Raw genomic sequence first — 26,205 nt, forward strand, 5'->3', positions numbered from 1 at the left:
CTGTAACATTATTAATGAATATAAGCTGGGAAAAGCAGAAAGAACTGTCCTAGCTTAATGCATCTGATTCTGTGCATTTAGTTTTTCCTGACTATATTATGGCAATAGTCACTGAGTGTGGAATTTGGCCACTCCTCAAGGGTGATCTTTCTTCCAGTTAGAAAAATGGTCCAATTGTTTATAAACAAAAGAGCTCTCCCCGCTTACCTTTTTATAATTCCCCTCCATATCCAATGAGGATTCTTGACTGATGATGTCATCCATTCCATCACTCTCCAAATTCATCCTTTAACTCTTTAGAATTTCACTTAAGAAATAACCTCCCATGAATTCTGATAGGCTGATGTGCCAATTGCCCAGTTCCCTGCTTACTGCTCATGCTGACATGGAGAGCTGGCTAAGAGGCTGTGCCCGGCTGTGGGTGTTCTTGCCCCCCTCTGTCCCACAGACACCGCCCCGCCCAGCCTCCCTGGCCTTTCCTTGCTCTGGCATCAGGCAGCTGCTGTTCTCTGAGCCTCACTCTGCCCCTGACACTTGGCTTTCTGACTCCGGCCCTCACCATCTGCTGTCACCTTCCCCTGAATGATCCCGCCCCGATTCCTCTCCACAGCACCTTTCCTGTTCCCAAGAAAGGAAAAGAGGCACTCAGCTTCAGCCAGCTGATTCAACTCCCCCGCTCCCCCCACCGCCCCCGTTCAGGGCCGAGTGTGGACTGGAGCTCTGTGAGGAAACTAGCAATCTGAACCAAGGGTAGATTGTGTGGGATAAAAATAGACGTGAAAACGTCCAGCCCAGGCGACTTCACTACTGAGTTAAAAGCTGGGTATCCCATGACAAAATGAAAACTGTATAATTTAAAAGCTGACCTGTAAGACAGATGTTTGCTTTTCTCCCCCCTAAACTGATCATTTCTTAAAATCAAATGTAAACGTCTCATCTGGTAGGAGCTCCAGGACGAGACTGAAATTCACTTCCAACACAGAGAAGGACCCTTCTGCCCTAGGCGCAGGGCTTTGTTCTATTAACATAAAACAACAGAAAAAGATCCATCAACTTTTCTTTAAAATTCAACCAGTGGCGGGCTTTTTCACAAAAGCAAATGCTCTTTTCTGCTGTTCTCTTTACTCTTTTCCCATGGCTTCTGGTTTTGTTTACAGGCTTTACTAAAGAGAGGGAAAAGGCCCACAGCTGGAGGATGTTTTGGTACAAGAGGCAGGGAAGCAGAAGTGCACACACAAACACACACTCATCAGGATCAGCTTGATACGGTCATAAACTAAAAATTATGCACACTATTTATTTCCAAAACATAAAGTTACTGTTTGGAGGAGAAATAGGCCAGAAAAGAATTCAAAGGGCAAGCCTTCATTTAGCAACACCATCTTACACTGACATGCTTAGACAGAAAGCAGCAAGTATATTAGTCAATAAATTTTCCAGTATAGATTCTTGTGCAACCACAACACTGTTAAGAACAGTTCTAAAAGCCAAAAGGCCATTCAGGATAACCTTCTGGCATCTGAACCTCTGCTGACATGCTCACCTTCAGTGTCTACTTATTTCTCTCCATAATTTTTTAAAAATTCAATTTGTAGAAGACTTGTGGCATAAAGGTGTCTCAAGATAGTTTATAATAGCCCTACTTCTATAAAGCAAATACTTTCCTCTATAGCCTGAGCCAAAGTGAAATCCTCCCTTTACTCCATTTTCATTGCCCCACCTCAGTTCCCAAAACAATAAATTGCATGTTTGTCAGATGCAATTTACAACACCAAGTTGTCTCTCATGAACCACATTTGCATTTGGGCCGGGCTTTTCCCTGGAGGAGATTGCCCTTGTCTTACTCTCCTTCAAACCCCAGGACCCTCACTCCAAATGGGGGTTCCACTGTCTGCATGCAGGCAGCCCAGCATGCTTCCCGGGGCTGTGGCAATGCTGGCCACAGACGGCTGCCCGCAGTGTGCAGTGCAGGTGCCCAAAACACAGGAGAATTCACCAAGGCTAAGGCTTTGGGGTTAAAGTATGTTCTAGTTTGAAGAACTCTGTTTGTGTTAAATCCTGCCAAAGGCGGTTAATAAAAATGAAGGAAGCATGCATCTTCTTAAATGGCATATATTAACATAACAATAGCTACCCTTTATTGAAGGAGGGGTTGCTATGGTAGACACTTTCTATGTGCCTCCTACATATGTCTTTAATCCTCTCAATAATCTTCTGGAGTAGGTATTACTATCAGTTGCATTTTATAGCAAAATGAAAGAGTTCAGTGAGGTTAAGGAAGGTGAACGTGGGCTCTCTGCCTCTGTGGCCCACACTGTAAATGGGTGTGTCAGACCAAGCCACACTGGCTGCCTCTGTAAGAAATAATTGTGCCCAGTAAAATAATCAAGCCTAGCTTTTATTGATTCATTTATTGAGACAGGGTCTTGCTCTGTTGCCCAGGCTAGAGTACAGTGGCATGATCATGGCTCACTGCCACCTTGACCTCCCAGGCTCAAGTGATCCTCCCACCTCAGCTTTCTGAGTAGCTGGGACTATAGGTTTGCACCACTATGCCTGGATAATTTTTAAAAAATTTTCATAGAGACAAGATCTCGCTATGTTGCCCAGGTTAGTCTTGAGTCCTGGGCCCAGGGGATCCTCCCATCTCAGCCTCCCGAAGTATTGAGATTACAGGTGCAAAGCATCATGCCCATCCAAATGTAGCTATTAGAGTTCAACACAGACAAATCTAGCAGAGCTCCTGATATGTGGTTTGGATCTGTGTCCCCCACCAAAATCTCATGTTCAGTTGTAATTACCAGTGATGGAGGTGGAGCCTGGTGGGAGGTGACTGGCTCATGGGGGTGGTTTCTAAAGGTTTAGCACCATCCGCCTAGTGCTGCTCTGGTGATAGAGCTCTCAAGAGATCTGGTTGTTTAAAAGTGTGCAGCACCTCCCCCGCTTTCCCTTCTTTCTGCTCTGGCCATGTGGAGATGTGCCTGCTTTCCCTTTTGCCACGATTGTAAGTTTCCTGAGGCCCCCCCAGCATGCTCCCTGTACTGCTAGCAGAACCATGAGCCAATTAGACTCTTTTATTTATCAATTACCCAGTCTCTCGAGTTATACAAAAAGAAATAAAAAAGAAAAAAATTACCCAGTCTCAGGTATTTCTTTTTTTTGAGTTGGAGTCTTGCTCTGTCACCCACCTTGGAGTGCAGTGACACAATATCCGCTCACTACAACCTCTCCCTCCCAGGTTCAAGTGATTCTCCTGCCTCAGCTTCTCGAGTAGCTGGGATGACAGGCACCTGCCACTACACCTGGCTAATTTTTGTATTGTTAGTAGAAATGGGGCTTCACCATGTTGGCCAGGCTGGTCTCAAACTCCTGACCTTGGGTGGTCCACCTGCCTCAGTCTCCCAAAATGCTGGGATTACAGGCATGAGCCATCATGCCCAACCAGGTATTTCTTTATAGCAGTGTAAGAATGGACTAACAGCTCTCTGTATAACAATATCACGAGCTGAATCAATATTTTCCAAATCATACATCTGGAACACCCAGCATGTATTGTTGCATATCTCTTCCTGATGAGGCATCAAGAAATGAAACGGAAGCTACTTCACTGATGTCAGGACCTAGCACGCTACAAGATGAATTTTCCCTTCCAGTTTACCATGGTGTTTTTAGCACCATGGTTGCTTCTTTCCAATGGTGATTGTGGTTTCAGGCTCTTTTCTAAGGGAACAGGGATTTGTGTTTATTCATCTTGTGTACCCCATAGCATCTAGAACACTGCCTTGCACACGGTAAGTGCACAATGAAGAGCTGCTGACTAAGTACGTGAACAGAGGAAAAATGAACGCACTGCTTAAAATGTTTCCTCTAAATGCATCCACAATAGGAAACATTAACAGGGCTTTTCAACTGAAATCTTCTGTGGAGCCCACATATGTTCAAAAGGAAAAAAAGGTCTGCTTTGATTGAACGAGGAGGGCTACGACGCCCCACCTGGATGCTCTATCTCCTATTATCCCAGCCCCAGCACAGCCTCTCAGGACAGCTCTGTGGAAAAAAAGCCCCAGGACCCTGCAGTCCCCACTCCTCACTGCAGAACAGAGTTTGAAAAGCTCTAAGGACCGTAAAAACGGCTCTTTCACAGCAGCAGCAAAGCAGTATTCTGTCCCTGGCTCCATGACTGTACTGACTTCCAGACCTCAGTCCACTCCACTTGGGGTTCAGCTGCTACATGAATTGCATTCTTATTTGGGTTAGTATCCTAGTCCACTTAGCAACCCATAATCAATAGCTAACATGGATGAAATTATAAAAAATCTGGAGCTTGCAAGACTCAGTAAAATACGTTAAAACAATAAGCCTAATTACTAATATCTTTTTACTTTGATTTTAACTGACTAAATGACCTTTCCACTCCTCTACCTGCTAACTCCTTTTTTGTCATAAGTGATTCTCTAATAAGTACTATACAGAGACAAGTGATAGAACATCTGCTCCTGAAACATGGATGCAAGAGGTTGAGGGCAGTTCTCAGTGGTGGTGACATCATGACATATCCTCCCTAAAGAAGCTCAGCACGCGTAGATAGGCTCATGGCCCAAACCCTTTCCAGATGGAGTTGTGCCACCCTTTTCAGGATGGCTTGTACCAGATTAAAATAGAGTTTCCTTTTATGTGTGGTATCACTGATCTGTGAAACTTTGTAGAGTTTTGCTACTCAAAGCGTATTCTCCAACCAGAGCATCGATAGCACTGGGAGCTTTCTTGAAATACAAACTCTCCGGTTCCACTCCAGAACTACTGAATCAAAAATTGCATTTGAAAAAAAAAGAGATCCCTAGAATTTCTGAATACACCTTAAATTGCAGAATGGCTGCTCTAGAACTTGGAAAAAAAAATCATTATAAGCCATTATCCCTCTATTTTAAATCACATTTCTAGGCAGGGTGGCAAGACCTTGACTACATGCTTGGGATCAACATTATAATTAATTTCACTTCCATGTGGTCCAAATGAATACAGGAATGGAAAACACAAAACCAAACACCACCTTGGCAGAGACTTGCGCTGAATGTAATGCCTGATGGTTTGGCAGTAGCTGTGCAAACGGGGAGACAGTCAGTCACTCTTCTCCTTCTATGGGGATTGTCTCCTCTGCTGCTCCCCTTTCTAGAATAAACTGCCCATGCATAAGATGGGTCCAGATAGTAGTGCTCTCCCTTAGAACACCTACTCACAGTCACTTAGAATCACTGAGGTTGAAAGGGCCTCTTCCCACTCCCTGCTCTGATTTTCAAGGACTAGCACGAAGAGCTTCAGTTTCCTGTTAAGCCATGATCTGAATTGCAAGGCACACTGCTCACGTGAGTTAATGCTTTTAAATGATTATTATCAGCCACTGGTGGAAATTATTGACTCTGAGAACACTGACCACATTACTGAGAGTTCACTTATACACTGTCAAAAGATTTTCCTATTCATACATGGAAACCTGATTTCATCCTGATTAACCCTTCATCTCCCATTGCCTTCTCCTTGGTCTTAACATCCATATTCCATATACTAGATTTATAATCTCTTTTCAAATAATTTTTTTCTTCTGTGCAAAGTTCACCTAAATTTGATTTGCACCTAACTTAAGGTATTCTGATAGCTAGAAAAGGCATGAAAATGTGCAGGCTATTTAAAGGACTTTGCTGTATAGACTTTTTTAAAAACTAAAATAATGGTATTAGGAATGTGGGGTGGGGAGGTGGCAGTGTTGGGAGTAGACAGATTGTCACACATTTTCTTACTTCTAAAAGACTGTGGGCCATAGTTGTAAATCTTTCTGCCCAACTAAAACTGAGCGCGAGAAACTCAACTATAGCCACTCTGGTGACCGTCGTACAGCTTCCAAGTGGAACCAATTTTAATGTCCTCATTATGTTTCTCTGTGTGTTCTTTCCCCATTAATGGCTTTCCTACGTTGATTGTCACTTAGGCCTCTCCGATGATTGTTTTCTTTTGAATTCAAGCAGTTTTGTCAAATAACTTTCTATTTCAGGAAGTTTGGTAGTTTCTGATTCTTCTATATAGTGCACAGGGGAATACTAAGTATATCAAGATTTCAAACTTTTCCTTGGTATAGATAATATAAATAAATAATGGGATATGACTTCAATGGGATATGGTTCTATTAATGTTGAGCTTCTGCATGTGAAATTGTGATTAGTTACCCAAGATTTTATATATTTGTGTGTATGTACGTGCATGAATGGGGGATCTCTACTTTCAAACAAGCATCAATGCAGTGTGATATTTTCCATAGAGATGCTCCATTTCCCTCCCATCCCCCATCACCACCTTCCTTTCCAAGAATAAATACTAGACCTTTGGCTTAAAATATGTTTTACATAGTTACTTCTTAAAATCACTCTAAGCCTGAATCATGAAGTTTGAGGCCCCAAGTGCTACTTTAAATAGAAACGATGTGTTTGTACTGAATTTCTATTTCAGATCAGGCCCATAATAAAGCCTTGCTGATTTTTTTTTTTCCCCATGTGAGGCTCTCATCATTGTGCTCCTTTTGTGGTAAAGCATATAAATTAGATTTTCAGATATCTGAGCTAAAAAAATGCATATGACTTTATATCCAAAATTATTTTCTTAATTTCAAAGGTTACTACCTCTTTGAAAAACAGAACTATTGCTCTACAAGGCAGAACATAATTATACTTTAAACAGGCAAAACAATGATGACCAAGTATTCTTCAGCACTATTAACTATAGAAAAAAATTTCCCCATCAAAAAAATCTATAGACTAAAACAGAAAATTGTGTCATTGAAATTGCATTTAAAAGCCTCTATCAAATCCAGCACTAAAATGCTTTGAAAATCTCTTTTCCATTCTAATATCTTTTTCTCTGCTGTGGATGAAACCAGGCTTAAATTGGGTGGAATCTTGAACTCAAGCTTGATACCCTGTTTTCTCAATCACAGGAAGAAGGGATTGAGAGGCTAGTCCTCACCTATCCTGGTGTCGATAGGGATAGAATATATTTGTTTTCCTTTGTTAACCATTAAATGACCCACTAGAATCTGGGCATAAAAGGCTATTTACTACTTTCTCCAGCAAGAATTTTAAGAATATCTTGATGTGCCAGTTAAACTGATATACTCCCTAGTTTTATCATTTAAGAGCAACATAGGGTGTGTTTTATTTTATTTTCTGGGTATGATTCCTCAATTGGGCTGAAACATTTGGCCACAGAAAACTTTGCTGTTCCATGAAGCAGTAAAATTATCCCTTTATAAGGCAGATGGATGTATTTAAACTTTGCAAAACTCATCATAGTAAGAAAGGCAGCTTTGAGATGAGTACTTGCAAAGCATTTGGGAATAGACCATGAGGTTCATCTTGAGAAAATTCTCTGGATGAAGAAGTAGGCATGGAAGTATTTTCTTAATGCATTGTTTCTGGGAAGGCCAGAATGTCTGTGCATCCCATTCATTCATTTATTTTGTGCCTTGCACCGCACCCCCCATTCTGGCACATAGAATGTTTAAAGTGCTGGCAACCAGCCAAGGGGCTGAGAAGTCAGGTACGTAGACTTCTGAGGTCAGCTTCACCAACTCCTTGTTACAGTGTATGGACCTGAGCTTATTTCTGGGGCTTCAATGGGAAATCCTGATCCTAGGGACTCAGAACAGCAACAATTGCAGAAAGTGCAATTCAACCCAACAAACATTTATTGAACACATACTTTGTGTATAAGGCAGAGACTTGTGAAAATTAAAAGAAGGACTCTTGTCTTCAAGAAGCCTGTTGTCAGCCAAGCATGGTGGCTCACGCCTGTAATCCCAGCACTTTGGGAGGCTGAACTGGGAGGATAATCTGAGGCCAGGAGTTTGAGACTAGCCTGGCCAACGTGGCAAAAACCCATCTCTATTAAAAATACAAAAAATTAGCTGGGCATGGTGGTGGGCACCTGAAATCCCAGCTACTTGGGAGGCTGAGGCAGGAGAATGGCTGGAACTCAGGAGGTAGAGATTACAGTGAGCTGAGATTACACCACTGCATGTTAGCCTGCGCAATGGAGCAACACTCCATCTCAAAAAAAAAAAAAAAAAAAAAAAAAGAAGCTTGTTGTCTAATGGAGGAAACAGGCCTATATGTAAATAGCCATAAATAGGTACTAATAGAAGTAAAAACAAAGTGTACTGCGCAGGAGAAATCTGGACTGAGAGATAAGTGGGAAAAGTTTCCTGAAGGAGGTGGCATTTGAGCCTTGAAAGCTGCATTCGCCGCAGTGGGTGGGAGCAGGTGGTGTGTGGTAGGAGATGTCTCAGCCTGAGGCACTGCAGCAGAGAACTGGCGGCAGTGTGAAGGCAGGAGTAAAGGGTCTGCAGCGAGAAGTGTTTCTGTCCAGGGTTCAGAAACGAATGTTGGACCTTGAATGCCATGCAAAGTAGTCTGAAATTTATCCTAAGGATTGCAGGGAAGCATTAAAGATTTCTGACCATCTTCTCATGACCTAGTAAGTGTTTGAAGAAGGGACTCTTTATGCTCCCAAGGGAAGAAAAGGATGAGACTTACTCACACAGTATTTTAGTTTTTCTTCTTCAAGTCTCCATTCCCACAGGAGCTAAGAACGTAAGGGTGTGATCTATGTCTGGGGTGGTCATAAGGTAATTTAAGCAATGGCAAAAAAGGTATGAGAGCATATCACTGTTTGTATATACACACTTATCCCAAAACCCCACTGCAGGAAAAAGAGAAAAAATATTTAAGAGCTTTTAAGCAAAATGAACCCTTCGACCTAAACTTGTGCTTTCAAGTTTACAATATTTCTAAGTTGTCTATCAAAATCTATTTAGAAAAATTTGGCCTTTTGAAGGCTGCCAGGCCTGAAGCTGTGGGCAAGTTTCTTTCCTGAAGAGACTGGCTTCCTCCCAAGACTGGAAAATGGAGGTCGATAGCTCTATCTTTTAACAGGGCTATGACCAAAAATGACAACACATGCCTCAGTAACCCCTTTGCTAACATAAATCCTGTGAGGAAGAAAAGTATATGAAGATGACAATGATGTGAGCACCTTTAAAACAAAACAAAACAACCATGAAAAATTCTGTATGAGAATTCCTTCTGTTTATTCCTCCTTGGCTTAAGTGGTTCAAAGAACAGCACATAAAAACCCTTGCTTACAGTGGGTATTCGGGCTCTTGGTAGCAGGGAAACTCTCTTTTTCAAAACAATCATCCATTTAGAAAAGCAATATATAAGAATTCATTGTATTTCTACATATCAGCAGGATACAACTGGGTAATGAAATGAGACACGGTTTCCCTGGGCCACTGAACAATCCTCACAGAACCCCTGATGTGCTCAGAAGAAATGACACAGAAGAAGGTGGCTCTTAATTTACGATAACTGACTTGTTTATGAAGAAAGGCAGCCTCTGGCAGGGGATCTGGCCATTCTCATGCCAGGATGTCAAATGGGAAAGTCTCCATTTCACAGATGAGAAAACTAACAAGAAACAAGGGGATACACAGCCAGCCCACACACAATGAAAACAGTACAGGTTAATGGTGGGAGGAGGGGAAGGAGTAGGCCTGAAAGTCATAATAGAAGAAACCACAGTGTCATAGAATGTTTACATGCCTTTTTTGTTAGTCAGTTTTACAAATAGTAGACATATCCATCGTATTACTGGAGAACCTATTCTAAGCACTGGGAAAGCAGACAGAACAAAGATAAAATCCCTGCCCTCATGAAGTGAGACAGTGAGGGAGTCAGAAAATAGACAAATAACTAAGTAAAATATGTATTACAATAAATGGTGATAAACGATAAGTATAAAAATAAATTAGAGAAGCGTGATAGAAATATTGGGATAGGCCTGGTACACTGGCTAACACTTGTAATCCCAGTACTTTGGGAGGCTGAGGTGGGCAGATCACCTGAGGTCAAGGGTTCGAGACCATCCTGGCCAATGTGGTGAAACACTGTTTCTACTAAAAAAGCAAAAATTAGCTGGGCTTAGTGGTGGGCGCCTGCAATCCCAGCTACTCAGGAGGCTAAGGTAGGAGAATCGCTTGAACTCAACAGATGGAGGTTGCAGTGAGCCAAGATTGTGCCACTGCACAGTAGCCTGGGTGACAGAGTGACTCAGTCTCAAAAAAAAAAAAAAAAATTGGAATAGAACTGGAGAGATGGAAGTTTACAGATTACATCCAGAGATGGCTCACCTAGAAGTGACATTTGAGCAAGGACTTGCAGAAAGTGAGAGAATGATGAATGGGGGTAGAGGTGACAATATAAGGTAAATATACATAAGATGTAAAATATAAGATGCCTGGTTGAATGTGAGTTTCAGATAAATAGTGAACAATATTTTAGTACAAGCATGTCCCAAATGCTGTAAGTTATTTGCTAAATCTGGCGACCCTACATGGTGCAGGGGGTGGGGGGTGCTGTAGGGGAGGTAGGGTGCATGCCAGGCAGAAGCAATAGCAGTTGCAGGGCCAGCCCAGCATGGTGGGAAGGTAGTGAGGAAACCAAGAATGCAGGAGAGGAGTCCAAGAGGAAGCAGGGATGAGCTGATATAAAGCCCTGTGAGGTATTGGGATTTTTACTCTGAGCAGGGTGATAAACTAAAAGTTGAGATATGGGACATGATCTGTCCTCAGTTTTAAAAGCTCATTTTGGAAACTGTGTTGAAAATAGACTATGGGGTGTTGGCAAGGGCAGGGGTAGGTAGAGCAGATAGAAGGCTATTATTGCTGTAATTATGATGACAGTAACCACCACCACAACAACGATGTGCATCTGTACAAAAGCACCAAAATGCATATGCGATTTTCAGGGGAATGGCCTTGAAGTCCCATTCATGGACTATCCATTAAGGAATCTTGGTATACATCATTTATGGGAGAAAAGAAATCAATGTTTCAAATGAATTCTATCAACTGACTAAAGATGCTAACCTAAGAAATTTGCCTTTAAGCACTGCAATATCATCCTTAAAAAAAAATAAGTCCTTGTAAAATGGTCGGGGGGAGTTTCTGAAAGCCATTCAATTACAGATATCATCAGTGACTGCAAACATCAAGCTAAGGATTTAGAAAAAGCACCTTTTCTGAATCCAATTGCACGTGGTGCCAGCTTGGTTCTAAAATGAAGGTTTCTAAGTAGGATTAAGATTTGGCTTCAAGGTTAATGTTTCTGTTTTTGCTGAGCTATGTATAAAGAGAAAGCACTTCAAAAGAACATACACGTGAAGGTAGTTCTACTATAAAATCCCAGGAAGATGCAGAATCTATTGACCGTTATTACCCAACCAATACACTTAATTTTATTGTGGAAATAAGCATTAAATACTTCAAAACTATTAAACACAAACTGACACCGTTATATATTGCAGCTCATATAAAATAAAATCAATTTATCTTCCTTTGGAAGAAGCAGAATGCTAAGATAATCCCTTCTCTCCAGATGAAATTGCTGTAAAATATTTGACCAATTTTCAACCTACAAAAAAATGCTTTTATATTCAACCTAATGAAATGACATAGGGAATAATCTTATAGTAGCTTACCCTTCAAAAATAAATTAAATAGCTTCTTTGAAAAGAGAAAGTTGTTTTAATTATTATAGTAATTCAATCACCTGGAGCCATGCCATGTGTAGATTAGGCTTTCTATAGATACTTGACATCCCCTACCCTCAAGTTCCATATTAAGTATGTAAGTGACATGTTGGTTGTTTTCTCAGCATCTCTGACCACTTTCTCATGGAAAGAATTACTGTGAAGCATGAAGCTCAATATTTAGGATCTATGGCCCTAAATGTACCATAAAATGAAAATACTATAAAATAAGCCTGTAAGTACAAATTTCTAGTTATTAAGCAAGACAAAGTATATAAATACATTTTATAGGCACACTTTACTTGGCTGAGAAACCACTGCCTTGAGTCATGTGAAATGTACTATTTTGCCTGCACATATTTACCACTGTGAAATCTGACCTTATGAGAAACACTTGCTTGTCTCAGGTAACCTACCTCACACAAGGAAGAGGCATTGTTAAGTTAGAGAACTGGTCTCTCAGAGATCCTAAACTCAGTCAGGTGAGAAATATCCCAATATTAATTCTCCAGGACTTGGACCAGCCATGCCTGCTGCTGCAAAGAGCAATCTCTCTGAGAACATTCTTGCTGTCTGTTTATAACAAAGATACTTTCAATGTTGCCTCAACAGTCCCAGTCCAACCAAGGAGTTACTAAACACTCTAGAGCTGATCTTTTGAAATCATCTAAGTGTTTAATTCATAACTCCAGTAGCAAATTAGCATACAAATGAATATGTATGTCTAAGATTTTTCTATTTGGAGTTTTTGATGCATGTTGATACTTTAATGCTTATTTACCAACCATTTAAAACAGCATACTAGTAAAAATAAGTTCAGAAAGACACACAAGCTCAACTTTAAACATCAAGTGCATACTGGCTGATTTTTGAAAATGTCTAAGGTTATCAATTATGATTTTCTATTTACATAATCACATCCTATGCAATGAGCAAAAATAATTTTTCAATGTTATCGATGTGAGATTCCAAATAGATTTTCCTCTGAAATCCCTTAAATTCAAATTACAGTCCAAAGCAATTCCTCTTATTTGCAGACATACAGAATATGCAAAGCACAGATTACCTCCGTGAATTTCACAAATGCTTTAAAAGCCAAGGAAGCAGTGTTTTCTGCCCCATTACTCCCCAGAAAACCTAATTACAATTCAGATACTCTATGTGATGAAGGCCAGGCGCAGAGGATGGCAAAAATCCCTTGAATATCCGGAAAGAGGCAACCTGCTGCTTTGGAAGAGGAAGGCCTCCTCTCCCAAAGGATGCCGGACTCAGAATCAGGCTTTAAATTTTACCTGATACGAGCAGTTATCCTGATGTACCATCTCAGTGCATCCTAGGGCGCAGACCCCAACGCAGGACTGCTGAGCGAGGCTGCGGAGGGCAGGCGCGGAGCATCCACCGGCGGGCGGAGAGAACGCCCGGGTAAGACAGGGGCTCCCTGCAGATTAAAATGGATGCTGTTTCGCTGATCAACCTGCGCAGTGGCACTGCCTGTGCCGGGAAGCGCGCAGCTAGCTAGCCGAGCTGCTCTCCAGTCCTCCGAAACCAGTGAGGCAGGCTTAGGAACATGGAGCTGGGACCGGGCTGGGGGAGGGGGCGCTCATCACCCGCACAATCAGCCAATTATATTATAGGCACAAAGAAAAGGATCAGTCTGGAGCTGGTGTGACCTTCTGGTGCTTTATGAAGGCAGTTAACTGATGTGGAAACATTCTAGTCCTCATTAACGAGAAAAAGGCCAGTGAGGGAGAGGGAGAGAGACAGACACAAATCAATGTTGCAGTTGAACATTTCTAACCTCAGGCATCATCCTTCCTGCCCGCTAATGCTGCTTGGCTGGTGCTTATTAAAAAAAAAAAAAAAAAAAAAAGCCTTAAAGATAATTTTGGAACTTTTAACATGCTAAAGGGAGAACAATCTATTCTGATTACCGACAATGAAAGGATATTTTTCTATGTTGAGTTTTTCAAGTGTTTGTCAACTTCATAACCAAAAGGAAGGTCTTTACTCTTTAAAAGGATTATTTTGTAATTCTTTAAATTCCCCACTTATTTTTGGCTCTTAGCTATTTTTAAGTCAAACAGAAATAAGACGGAATAATTGCTGTTATACTTTTTTTAGGGAGCGAGCTTATTAAAATATTAAAGTCACTATAATTTATTGCATGAAAACTAAACTCTTAATTGCAAGTTGGGTTTTTTTTTTTGTTTTTGTTTTTGTTTTGTTTTGTTTTGTTTTTACTGTAAGTCTTTGTACATACATTATTACCCAGTGCTGTGACTTGAAAATATGGACACCCCCAATGTAGCACCTAGAATTCTTGGAACAGACCCACCCTCCCTGAAAGAGAGTAACTGGACTTGCAGACAATAATCAAAGGAAATACAAGTCAGACAATACATGTTTCTGGGAAAAAACGAGGGGCCAATATCTGAGTGGCTTCAGAGCCACTTTAGGACTTGACGATATATAAAAAGAAAAAACTGGGCTGTAAATTCTTCAAGCTAATGTAATGAGAAAATTAAGGGGAAAAAGTTAAATAAAATGTTCTTATCTATATTTCTCGGTTGCTACAGGCAATTAGTTTGGTTGTTTCTTAATAAAATAGCCCTGAGCACATAAATGGTATCTAACAAAAATGTGACTGAATTTAAACCATCAAATTAAAAAAACCAATAACGACATTATTTTTAAGCTATTTTAGTATCTATCTGTCCTATGTCCTATTTACACAGCTGTCTCAAGAACTCTTCCTCTTCGCATTAACCACATAGTTTCACCATGCTACTGACAGAGAAAATGTACTTTTTTGTGTGAGGAATGGAACTGACATGTTTGACAAGTTTTCATATCACACACTCTCTTAAGGAATGGTGGGAGTTTGTGTTAGGAACATTTGGTCATGCATTTCTAATAACTTATCTGTTTTGTGGAATAGAAAAACAGTTTTTTAGAAATATTCTTAAGTTTTACTATTTGAGGTTCAAGCAGGAGCAAAGCCTGCTATCTCAATTTGACTCCATTGACGTACTCACATGCTGCACGCTCATTTCAGCTTTCCTAGTGAAGAAAATGAAAAGATAGCGACGAAACTCAACTCCTGGTATCCTTACAGGCTCAACTTCAGCGCCAAGTTCAAGGAAAAGTACTCTGGAGACTCACCCTGCAGAAGCTCACTGCCCTTGTCCTTCCAATCCAGGAGATAGGTGGGCCACATAACACGTGCAGGACTTTCTAGGCCTGCTCAGTGGCTGCACAGTGAAAGCTTGACGAATGAAGCAGAAGCCTAGGGGTATGGAATGAGTCTTCTTAAATATAAGATGAAGAAAAGAAGATGGAAACTTTTTAGGGAAAAGAAACAATAAACAATACTCCCCATCCTAAAGCTCCATTCTTCTCTACAGGGTAATCCATACAGTACAGAGACTTCTGCGGAGAATGCCTGGCAATACAATACAACCATCCAATGAAGGTTCTGGAATCCCTTTTTTTTTTTTTTTTTTTTTATTTAAATTCTGGGATGGACTCTCACTCTGTTGCCCAGGCTGGAGTAACGTGATCAGCTCACTGCAACCTCCATCTCTCAGGTTCAAGTGATTCTCCTGCGTCAGACTCCTGAGTAGCCAGGACTATAGGCATGCACCACCACACCCAGCTAATTTTTGTATTTTTAGTAGAGATGGGGTTTCACCATGTTGGCCAGGCTGGTCTCAAACTCCTGACCTCAGGTGATCCACCAACCTCGGCCTCCCAAAGTGCTGGAATTACAGGCCTGACCCACTGTGACCAGCCAAGTTTCTGGAATTCTAAGTATGAGCAAGGAAGAGCAGGCCAAAGGAAAAAGGGTACCTTCATTTTGCAAGGTAGCAGACAAGATGAAGTGGAAATCTTTTGTTTAATACAAAAAACGCTTTCCAAGACAGAACAGCTCTAACTTCAAAGGCTATTAAAACCTTAGTCAAGTTACTACCTTGACAATCTATGACCCTAAGACTCAAGAACATGCTTCAAAGCTGTGCAAAGCTTAAAAAGCTGCTTCCTGGACTCCATCTCTTGTGAAAACTGAAGACACTGGGATATGTTACATAAGCTCCCAAAGACATTTATCATGTGTTGTTTAAAAAAAAAGTCTAAACATGATTCCACTCTTCACAGTTGCTATTCCATAAATAGCGGAAGTGACTCAGAGGTGGCTCTAGGGAGAACAGATTTCTGACAATTGTATCCCAAATACCATCAAAAAAAAATCTCCCAAGGTATAAACAAGATGAAAAAATGAATATATTAGACAGGCTTCTCTTTAGAGTCATTCATTAGAAAGAACTTTGTGTTATAATTTGAAGTATGATTTGCTGGTGCAAAAAATTGTCAACAGAAACCAGCTGTTCCAAGAACACTTAAGCTAGAATAATTTACCAAACTGCAGTAACATTGTTATCTTTAACTACAAATTATTGATGAACTTTTTATGTGAAGCACAGTCTTTGTAGCATAGAGATGATTTTTTTTTTTCTTCTCAGGTCTTCACAGCTTCCCTTCCCATAAAAAGTATTGAGTTTCAAATTTAGATGGGACCTCAAGAGATCATTTAACCTAACACTGTTATTTTTCAGAAATGGAAACCGGGGCCTGAGAAAGTTGTGGCATGCCCAACAACAAAAAGGTATCAAAGCAAGGAAAACAAAGAAACAAACATGATTTTCTAGGTTCATACCAAATGAGTGGTGTGTTCTATAGAAAACAATGTTCCTATGGTCTGGATGTCTGTGTCCTCAAACTTCACACGTTGAAACCTAATCACCAATTCAATGGTATTAAAAGGTGGGGCCACTGGGAGGTAATTAGGTCATGAGGGGGAGGCCCTCATAAATGGGATTCATGCCCTTTTTAAAAGAGGCCCAGGAGAGCTGCCTTGCCCCTTCTGCTGTGTGAGGACACAGTGAGAAGATGCCATTGCTATCTATATACATCAGGAAACGGGACCTCATGAGACACCAAATCTGCTGGTACCTTAATCTTGGACTTCTCAGTCTTTGGAACTTCTAAGAAATACATTTCTGTTGTTTATAAGTTACTCAGTTTATGATATTTTGTTATAGCATCCCTAACAGACTAAGATGAATACTAAATCAGGACTCACTAGACTTGGAGAAATAAACCCCTTTTGACTAAGCCAAATGAGGCTGCCCTTGAAATCAAAATCTATCATAAAGTAGGAGTGAGACTGCAGTGTGAGTCTGCCTAAATCTCAATTCAAGGCATGTTTTTTTTTTTTTTTTTGAGATGGAGTTTCGCTCTTGTTGCCCAGACTGGAGTGCAATGGCATGATCTCGGCTCACCGCAACCTCCTCCTCCTGGGTTCAAGCAATTCTCCTGCCTCAGCCTCCCGAGTAGCTGGGACTACAGGCACGCACCATCATGCCCAGCTAATTTTTGTATTTTTAGTAAAGACGAAGTTTCACCTTGTTGACCAGGATGGTCTCGATCTCTTGACCTCGTGATCCACCCGCCTCGGCCTCCCAAAGTGCTGGGATTATAGGCGTGAGCCACCGCACCCGGCCGCCATGTTTTAAGGGAAGCAAAATTTGATTATTTCCTTATTAAAACATTGTTTCTGCTACCATAAAAACTACTGTGTCTTTAAATTCAGAAAATCCTTTTTTTCAAATGTGGCAATTAAGAACAACAGAATGAAAGGGAGTTTTGGACAATAAATATAATAGTAAAAAGTTACATCCTTAGACCATCTGAGCATACAGTTTTCAAAGTCAATCACTTGGGTCAGGAACTGACCTAGAAGAGGCATAGGAAACTTTCTGGCATAAGCTGTGTGAGGTGATTAAGTGTTTGGCTAGACAGGTGTCTATATCTGTCAGTACACATTGAACAAAACTTATGAGATGTGCATTTCTTTGTACATAAAATTTACCCTGAAAGAATAAACAAGAATAAACATGAACTCAAGTTGATGATATGCAGGCTAAAGTATTTAAAGCACTTACTGATATCTGCAACTTACTTTGAAGTACATCAAGTAAATGAGAGGAACTGATGGATGGGTAGACAGACAGGTCAGTGGAAAGCTGTGACAGAGCAAGTTTATTAAACATCAATTGTAGAATCTAAGTGGTGCGGCAATGGGTATTTGTGGAAAGAGGTCCACTTGAAAGTCAACTCTTGCGCTTAACGCACCAGAAAGTTCCCTGTGCCCCTTCCAGGTCAGTTCCTGACCCCAGTTACTCACTTTTGAAACTGTATTCTCAGATGGCCTAGGATATGACTTTTTAGCACTGTATTATTGCCCAAAAATCCTTTCCACTCTGTTCTTACTATATTGTTACTATTCTGCTCACAATGAAATGTTAGAAAAAATGAAGTATTGAGGGTGGGAAAGATGAGCAGGGAAGTCATCATCTTAAGTGATAACTTTTAAGCTTTTCCTTAGGAAATTAGGGAAAGCAAGTAGACATACAGCTTAAGTGGTACTTCTTTACAGGGCAATTAAAGAAAAGGATTGGTGGGAAAAATTAATGCCGTGGACCTCATGGAAACTAGGTCCTTGAATGCCCCACCCAAAGAAGAATTATTTGTCACTACAGGTTGAGGAAACCTTATCCACAATGCTTGGGAGCAGAAATGTCCTGAATTTTGGAATATCTGCATATACATCATGAAATACTTTGGGGATGGCACCCAGGCCTAAACACGAGATTCATTTTTGTTTCATATGCCCCTCATACACATAACCTGAAGGTAATTTTATACAATGTTTCAAAATAATTTTGTACATGAAACAAAGTTTTGACCAGTTTGACTGCAGCCTGTCAGATGAGGTCAGGTGTGGAATTTTCCACTTGTAGCATCATGTCGGCACTCAAAAAGTTTGGGACTATGGAGCATTTCAGATTTCAGATTTTTGGGTTGGGGAATGCTCAACTTGTATTGTTGCCACCAACAAAACTGGCATCATCTACAGACAATAAACCTTTGAAAATGCTTCACAGAAACACAAAGTGTTTTCCTCCACATCTCCCTTGATTTTTGTAGTTTAAACAAACTTCTATCATGTGCCATGTGAGGCAGTGTTTCCGCTCTCAAGAAGTTTGGTAAGAGAAATAAGGCAGTACGTAAATGACTATATATATGATGAAGATGAGTTAAATGCCTCCAAATATTTTGTTTGCTCACTAGAAATTCAAGAGGTGTACACTTAGCTAGAGTGAACCCAGAGACTGCAATAATCTTGTTCATTTGGTTATCCACTTCTTTAATGTCTGTCTTTTGTAGATCTAGATTAATATAAATTTCCTTAGAACTTGGATCTTGGTTGGTTTACTCAGTGCTATATCCCCAATGTCTCAAATAGTATCTGGTTCTCAATAAATATTTTGAAACAATGGAATAAATGAATATGACCTTCAGAGAGCTATCACATTTCTCTTTGCCTTAGTTTCCTCATCTATAAACTAAGAATGTTTATTCCTTGCTCACTGGGTTGGTAACATGATGAAATGGGAGTAATGTAAAACAGCTCTTAAGTACTCAGGAAAGGAACAGAAATAGATGTTTTCCTCTCCTAATTAAGAACAACATCAACTGTCCAAGGAATGGAGTCCTGTGGAGGATAGAGGAGATCATGGGACTGGACGGGCAAAGACAGAGAGAGGCATCCCAAGACACCGAAAAATGAACTGACGGCACTTAGACAGTGATCTACACGGGGGAGTGAGCAAGATAAGGAATTGTGAGGTTTTGAGACCATTACTGGAGTAAAAACAGTGCTGTGAAAAGAAACAGGAAAGTCAGGAGAAGGAACTGATTCTGAGGGCATTGGGGTACTGTAAGGAGGTTTAAATTTTCATCATAAAATTTGCAGTTGAAGGTGTAAGACACAGCTGGGGATCAAGAGAGATCAGGCCAACAGGTAGAATTTGGTGGTCTTTTGCACAGAGAGGACTATGGAAGCTGTAAAAATGAATTAGATTAAGGGAGAGATTGTAGAGGCAAAACTAGAGAGAAACACAGATATCACTGTGGAAGGCACAATAATGCCTCTGTGTCCCCCAGGCCAACTGTCTACAACCTAATCCCCAAACGGCAAAGTAAAGTTATGATTAGCCAGCTGCCTTTGAGATGGCGAAAGTAGCCTGGTTATCCAGATGAGCTCAACGTAATAATCACAAGGGTCTTATAAAGTAAAAGCCGTGGAGGCGTAAGAGGAAGAACCAGAGAGATGGCAGTATGAGAAAGGCTCGGTCCAATGTTGTTGGCTTTGAAGACGGAAGAAGAGGCCACAAGCCAAGGGAGGTGGGCTGTCCCTAGAAGATGGAAAAGGCAAGGAAATAGATTTTCTCTAGAGCCTCCAGAAAGAATGCAGCTCAGCGGACACCTTGATTTTAGTCCAGTGAGACCCGTTTAGGACTTCTGACTTTTTGTATTACAATATCAATAAATTTGTGTTGATTTAAGCCACTAAATTTGGGATACTTTGTTATAGTAGAAATAGAAAACTAACACAGCAGTCACCTCCTTATCCACGGGGAATACATTCCAAGACCCGTAGTGGATGTCTGAAACTGAAGATAGTACTGAACCTTATATATACTATGTTTTTTAGCATACATATCTATCTGTGATAAAGTTTAATTTATAAATCAGCACAGTAAGAGATTAACAACAATAACAAAATAGAACAATTATAACAATATACTGTAGTAACAGTCATGTGAATGTGGTCTCTCTCTCAAGATAGCTTAATATTTTCAGACCACAGTTGACCGACAGTAACTGAAGCTAACTAAGGAAAATGAGACCGAAGATAAGGGAAGCCCACATTTAGAGGGCAAGGGGACGCAAAGGAGACATGGTCAGCAAAGTTAGAGGAAAATGAAAACTGACACAGTGAGGAGTCAAGAAAAGAGAGGGGAGGCTGACAGAGCCCAATTTCTTCAAATACTGCAGGGAAGTGGAGGGGAAAACAATCAGAAGCCATTAGTTTGGACTATTAGAAAGTCATGAGTTATGCTGAGGGAATAATTTCAGGAGTTGTGTGTTAGGGGTAGAAGCTGGGTGGTTGTGGCTAAGAAGTTGAGGGACTCAGTTGAGAGTTTGTGAACAAGTTTGTTAATAAATCAGAGCATTAGGGTGGTAGCTTGGAGAGGCTGCTGATGTAGCTGATGTTTGAGATGTGGGATAACCAAATGTCTAGGTGGACCGCAGGAAAGGAGCCAGCAAAGGGAGAAATTGATGATGGTGAATAGAAAATAAGGGCCAGGTGCTGGAAGAACTGGGTCAGGAGCATCTGGCAGGCATTCATTCAGTCTTGGAACTGAAGATATGGTGAGTAAAGTTACAAAGAAATATTGAATAAAGAGAAAGTTGTGGTGGCGATGGGGGAAGATACAGGAGCACAGATGGCTGGGCGGCCTTGATCTGGTCCTTAAAACTGCTTGGTTTGAGCTGTTGCAGGTTAAAACCCTTAGGGCAGGTAGGCTGGTTGATATGGAATCAGAGGCTGCACCAGTACGGAGAAGGCATTTCCAAGAGATTTTGTAGGAGCTTTGTTGTATTATTTAGAATAGTCAGTTCTGCTACGGAAGAACAAGAGGAAGAAGATGGATGAAACTCATAAATGTGTGTTAAGTACAAATAATGACAGTGTAGTAGCTTATAAGACACAGGTGAAATGTATGTGTTAGATTTAGAGTAAGTAGGTAGACATATAGTCGTTCCACCTTATCCACGGTTTTGCTTTTCAAGGCTTTAATTACCTGTAGTCAATCATGGTTGGAAAATATTAAATGGAAAATTCCAGAAACAAACAATTCATAAGTTTTAAATTCTGTGGCATTCTTCTGATGAATCCTCACGCCATCCTACCCAGGATGTGAATCCTCTCTTTGTCCAGCATATCCATGCTGTGGACACTCTACACCCCTGAGTCACTAAGTAGCTGGCTCAGTATCAGCTTGACAGTCTCGGTATCATAATGCTTGTATTCAAGTAACCCTTACTTCACTTAATAATGATCTCAAAGTGCAAGAGCTGTGATGCTGGCACATTGTTATATTGTTCTATTTTATGATTTAGTTATTATTCTGAATCTTTTACTGTGCCTAATTTATAAATTAAACTTTATAATAGGTATGTATACGAAAAAAACATAATATATTGGATTTGGGACCATCCACGGTTTCAGGCATCCTCCAACAGTCCTGGAAAGTATCCCTGGCAGGCCAAGGGGGAGACTACTGTAGTCAGAATTGATGAGATGTGTTAAATATCAGTAACTAAGTTAGTAACAGATTTGTTAGGCCTAGATCAAGTGTGTAGATGCCAAGCATAGAAAGGGACGAAAAGCCTCCCAATACTCATGACACACTAAATAACCTGAGGCATATGAGGACCTCATTCATTAGATCTTACACTGGTTTCCCATTGGTGACACCCATTCTGGTCCTGTGTGTCCTCTGCCTAAGAAATGTAAACACAGGCCGGGCACGGTGGCTCATACCTGCAATCCCAGCACTTTGGGAGGCTGAGGTGGGGTGGATCACGAGGTCAAGAGATTGAGACCATCCTTGTCAATATGTTGAAACCCTGTCTCTACTAAAAATATAAAAATTAGCTGGGCGTGGTGGCGCACGCCTGTAGTCCCAGCTACTCAGGAGACTGAGGCAGGAGAACTGCTTGAACACTCGAGGCAGAGGCTGCAGTGAGCCAAGGCTGTGCCATTGCACTCCAGCCTGGGGAACATGAGCAAAACTCCGTCTTTAAAAAAAAAAAAAAAGAAATGTAAATGTGATCCTCAGCTTCTCATCAAGCTAAGAGGCAAGCTACAGAAGAAGCCAGAAGGCATTGCCTCTGTCTCTTACAAGCAAGTTTTGTGTCATTGGCAGATATCTTGTGTCTAAGTGGAATGGGAATCCTTTCTTAAACCACAATTGTGGCTCATAACCATATCCTCAATAGGAAAGGCTGTTGTGGCAGAGAGGCTGGACATGCAAATATTGCATAACTCACATTTATTAACAGTAAAATATTGCATAACTCAAAGTCCCTCCACGCTCCTTTGCCATATCCTAAGTATGTCAGCCCATCCCATCTCTTTCCCTTGCTTCTTGCTTTGCATTTTAAATAGAGGTAATGAACTGTGTGATCTGAACATCTTAATTTGGCCTGTGACTTGTGGGATAGAATGTCTGGTAGTGTACTTGCAGCTACTATTGCATCAAGGTCATTTCCTGTACTGCAGATGTGAAACAGAAGGCCCAGAAAAGGACAGTTGGTGTCAGGATACTTCTCCACTTCTAGCAATACTCTGAGGCCCAAAAATAGAAAGTGAGGAAAGAATAAAAATGAGATAGGTTATAATTTTTTATAATATAAAATCCTTATAATTATAAATAAGAAATTTACCTGAGAGTCTTAATGTAAATTAATTTGCTCAGAAGTTTGGACTATTCTGACCATGGTTACTCATGTTTATTATTTCACATTATATGAAAAACAGTTTCCTGAACAAATTATTAGTGTGAATCAATAATTGTCACTTTTTCTTCTATTTTCTTAAATACTAGAATTTGCTTTTAAAATGAAAATCAGTATGAAAACCAATGTGCAAAACAATCAAATGTTTTTAGCAGGATACAATTATTCTGAGCTCAAATCTATACATGTGTCTCTCAATGAGAACCTGATGCTGTTTTGTGATACAAAAACAATAGAAAGCAGAATTCATAGATGTCAGTTACAATCTTATTTCAGATGTAGCTTTACGTTCAGTTCTATGTAAAGCCGCATCTGGAATAAGATTTTATTTGGCTGTGTCACATCAAAAGAATCCTGTTTCACACAAATAAGTAGTTGTAAATGGTAATGGTTCTTTTTAATGGATTATGCTGCAATCTCTGAATATTCTTCATTAAACATATCCAGAAGCTTAAAAGCAAAGTAGCAGGAAATTTATTCAAAATTGACTTGCTAACAATATATAGCAATTGCTCATTTTTCTGATTATAAACAAGACAAGACAGGGTACCCAAACTTACAATAGATCATTAATCTATAACAGGACCTTCTCATTTGATATATTGGGTATTTGCTTGTCATTGCACAACTGACTATTAGGCTTGATGAGAGACTGTGCCAAACAGATGTGCCTGACCCTAACCTGGCACGGAACCGAGCTGGGTCTCTGGACAACTTGCATAATTTTATTGCTTGGGCATGCACAGGCATGAATTTTTTTTTTTTATTCGGAGTTTCGTGAGACGGAGTTTTGGAGTGCAATGGCGCGATCTCGGCTCACCGCAACCTCCGCCTCCTGGGTTCAGGCAATTCTCCTGCCTCAGCCTCCTGAGTAGCTGGGATTACAGGCACGCGCCACCATGCCCAGCTAATTTTTTGTAGTTTTAGTAGAGATGGGGTTTCACCGTGTTGACCAGGACGGTCTCGATCTCTTGACCTCGTGATCCACCCGCCTCGGCCTCCCAAAGTGCTGGGATTACAGGCTTGAGCCACCGCGCCCGGCCAGGCATGAATTTTTAAGAAAGGCCATGAGCTGTACAAGCTACCACCTCCATGGTCAATGACACATATTTATAAGTTCATTGATTTTGAGGACTGTGAAAGACTACTTCTCCTGGCAAAATAAATTCAATATGCTGATGTTGGAAAAGGGGGTTGAGAGAAATATTTTGCACAGATCATGAGGGAATTAAATGACAACATTTGGGTTGAAAAGTTATATTCTTCCCACAGATTTACCGGACTTTTCTCCAAAATTCCATAGACTATCTCGTTTGTAGTTGTATTCTGAATTATGTTCACAATTCAGAACTCTTTAATATCGTTTGATTTTTTTTTTTTCCAGGATTGGGGATGAGGTGTTTAGCTGCCCATATAATAGGTACAAATTAGTCTCTAAAAATACCTCCAACAACCCTGGGTTTCTACAGACACGGTTTGAAACATAATGCATTAGGCAGTGCCATAGCAGGCAGCCTCCCTTTGCCTCTAGAATAATGAGATGGTTTTATATTTCAATAGAATCTGCCAGAATATTTGTTAATTAGAAACAATCCAATTCTTTTCCCCATAGTATTTTCTGCCCAACACTGACTGAAATTCACGTGCTGTAGAAAAACAGCAACTGACGCATAGGTAAATTTGGGTGAAGTCTACATGGTTTCTGTCCCAAATTCATGTCAACATTTAAGGACCATCTCTTTTAGTCTCTGTTTTCCAGCATTTGGAGTCAGAGAAAGCAGTGGCGGAAAAAGTAAAAAGTAATATAAATTTGCCAGGGCCAAGGCAAGACTTTCCAAATAAAAATAAGTTGGGTTGTCAAGAAGACCTAAACCCAAACTAACACAAAGTTTGTGTGCATGCGTGCATGCGTGTATGTGTGCAGGGGAAGAAAGGTCATGCTTCCCCTTTATCCTTCCAGGTTTCTTAGTGGCACAGATAGCCTTGCCCACCAATATACATGCATTTTGCTAAAGAAATACATGTAATCTCTGACAATAAAAAAGATTTTCAATGCTCCAAGGCGACAGTGGTTGATTAAAACCAGGTAACAGAGTATTGAGGAAGGGAACTGACCCTGATGTTGAAGAAAGGTGCCCTCTAGTGGACTATTGTGTTTTTTAATCTGTTCAAAATAGGAATAGGATTATGAAACAAAAACAATGTTAAAGGTACAATACATTGTCTTATGAACATTTCAATAATATCTTTAATAACTGTAACACGGACATATAAGTCTTCAGCTATATTAGTAAAAACTATATGTATAAATGTTACACTAATGCTAATTCATCCAAAGTTACAATCTAGGCCATCTTTGATGGCTCTAGAGTTGATAAAACTTTGGATCAAATCAAAGACCTGGTTCTGGGCTTTACTACACTTCTTGTTAGGTGTGTTTCCTTGGGCTACTGCTTCATAGCTGTCGGCCTCTATTTCCTAATCTACAATATGAATTGAGTTATAAACTTCCCCCGTCCCCCCACTTTCAGGCTGTCAGACGGCTGTCTTTTTATATCAATTTCATTTTATATCATGAGTTTTCCACAACAGCAAGGCAAAATAATAGCACAGTAATATATCATATATGGCATTGGGTAAGTCAACAAAAAAATTAGATTTCAACTGAAGGTCTTTCTTATAGAAATTTAATGACAGTAAAGGGGATTTTTTTTTCTTTTTATATTGGTCATGGACATCTCAAAAACTAAACGCACTAGATCACTAGTTCATTATGAAAATTGAATTTACTATGAAAATCAGAGTTACTATTTTCAAAAAATTATTTCATTGGATAAAGTAAAATAGTAACAAAGAGAAACAATTGACATAGCATGTCTTCTCTAAAAATGTGTTTTCCTAGTACATCACTGAACACAGGAGAGAAACATAAAAGTTATGAATAAACTGTTAACGTCATAAAGGAGCTATTAAATTTGTCAATGGTCCCTAAATCTTCTTTCCTTTTTAAATACAGAGGTAGTGTTGAAATGCTATTGCTATTAGTTATAATGGAATTTCGTACATAAGCGGTTCCTTAGG

General features: G+C 40.2%; 1 protein-coding gene across 13 annotated transcripts in view; it reads right to left on the bottom strand.

Moving 5' to 3' along the window:
* LOC116539304 (schwannomin-interacting protein 1) overlaps positions 1 to 26,205 on the bottom strand; it is a 785,902-nt gene that overhangs the window by 44,209 nt on the left and 715,488 nt on the right. Inside the window, exon 1 of one of the 13 annotated variants that reach the window (XM_032262203.1) lies at positions 12,927 to 13,449. The exons of 11 other annotated variants lie outside the window; for them this stretch is intronic. In XM_032262203.1, the coding sequence (XP_032118094.1) occupies positions 12,927 to 12,956 (30 nt within the window). In that variant the 5' untranslated portion in view covers positions 12,957 to 13,449. Of the gene's footprint in view, positions 1 to 207; positions 737 to 12,926; positions 13,450 to 26,205 lie in introns of those variants that run through there. One more of the 13 variants, XM_032262198.1, reaches the window with a different exon arrangement.

The sequence above is a fragment of the Sapajus apella genome, unplaced genomic scaffold (genome assembly GCF_009761245.1).
Source record: "Sapajus apella isolate SASKATOON/1434 unplaced genomic scaffold, GSC_monkey_1.0 scaffold4, whole genome shotgun sequence".
Classification (NCBI taxonomy): domain Eukaryota; kingdom Metazoa; phylum Chordata; class Mammalia; order Primates; family Cebidae; genus Sapajus; species Sapajus apella.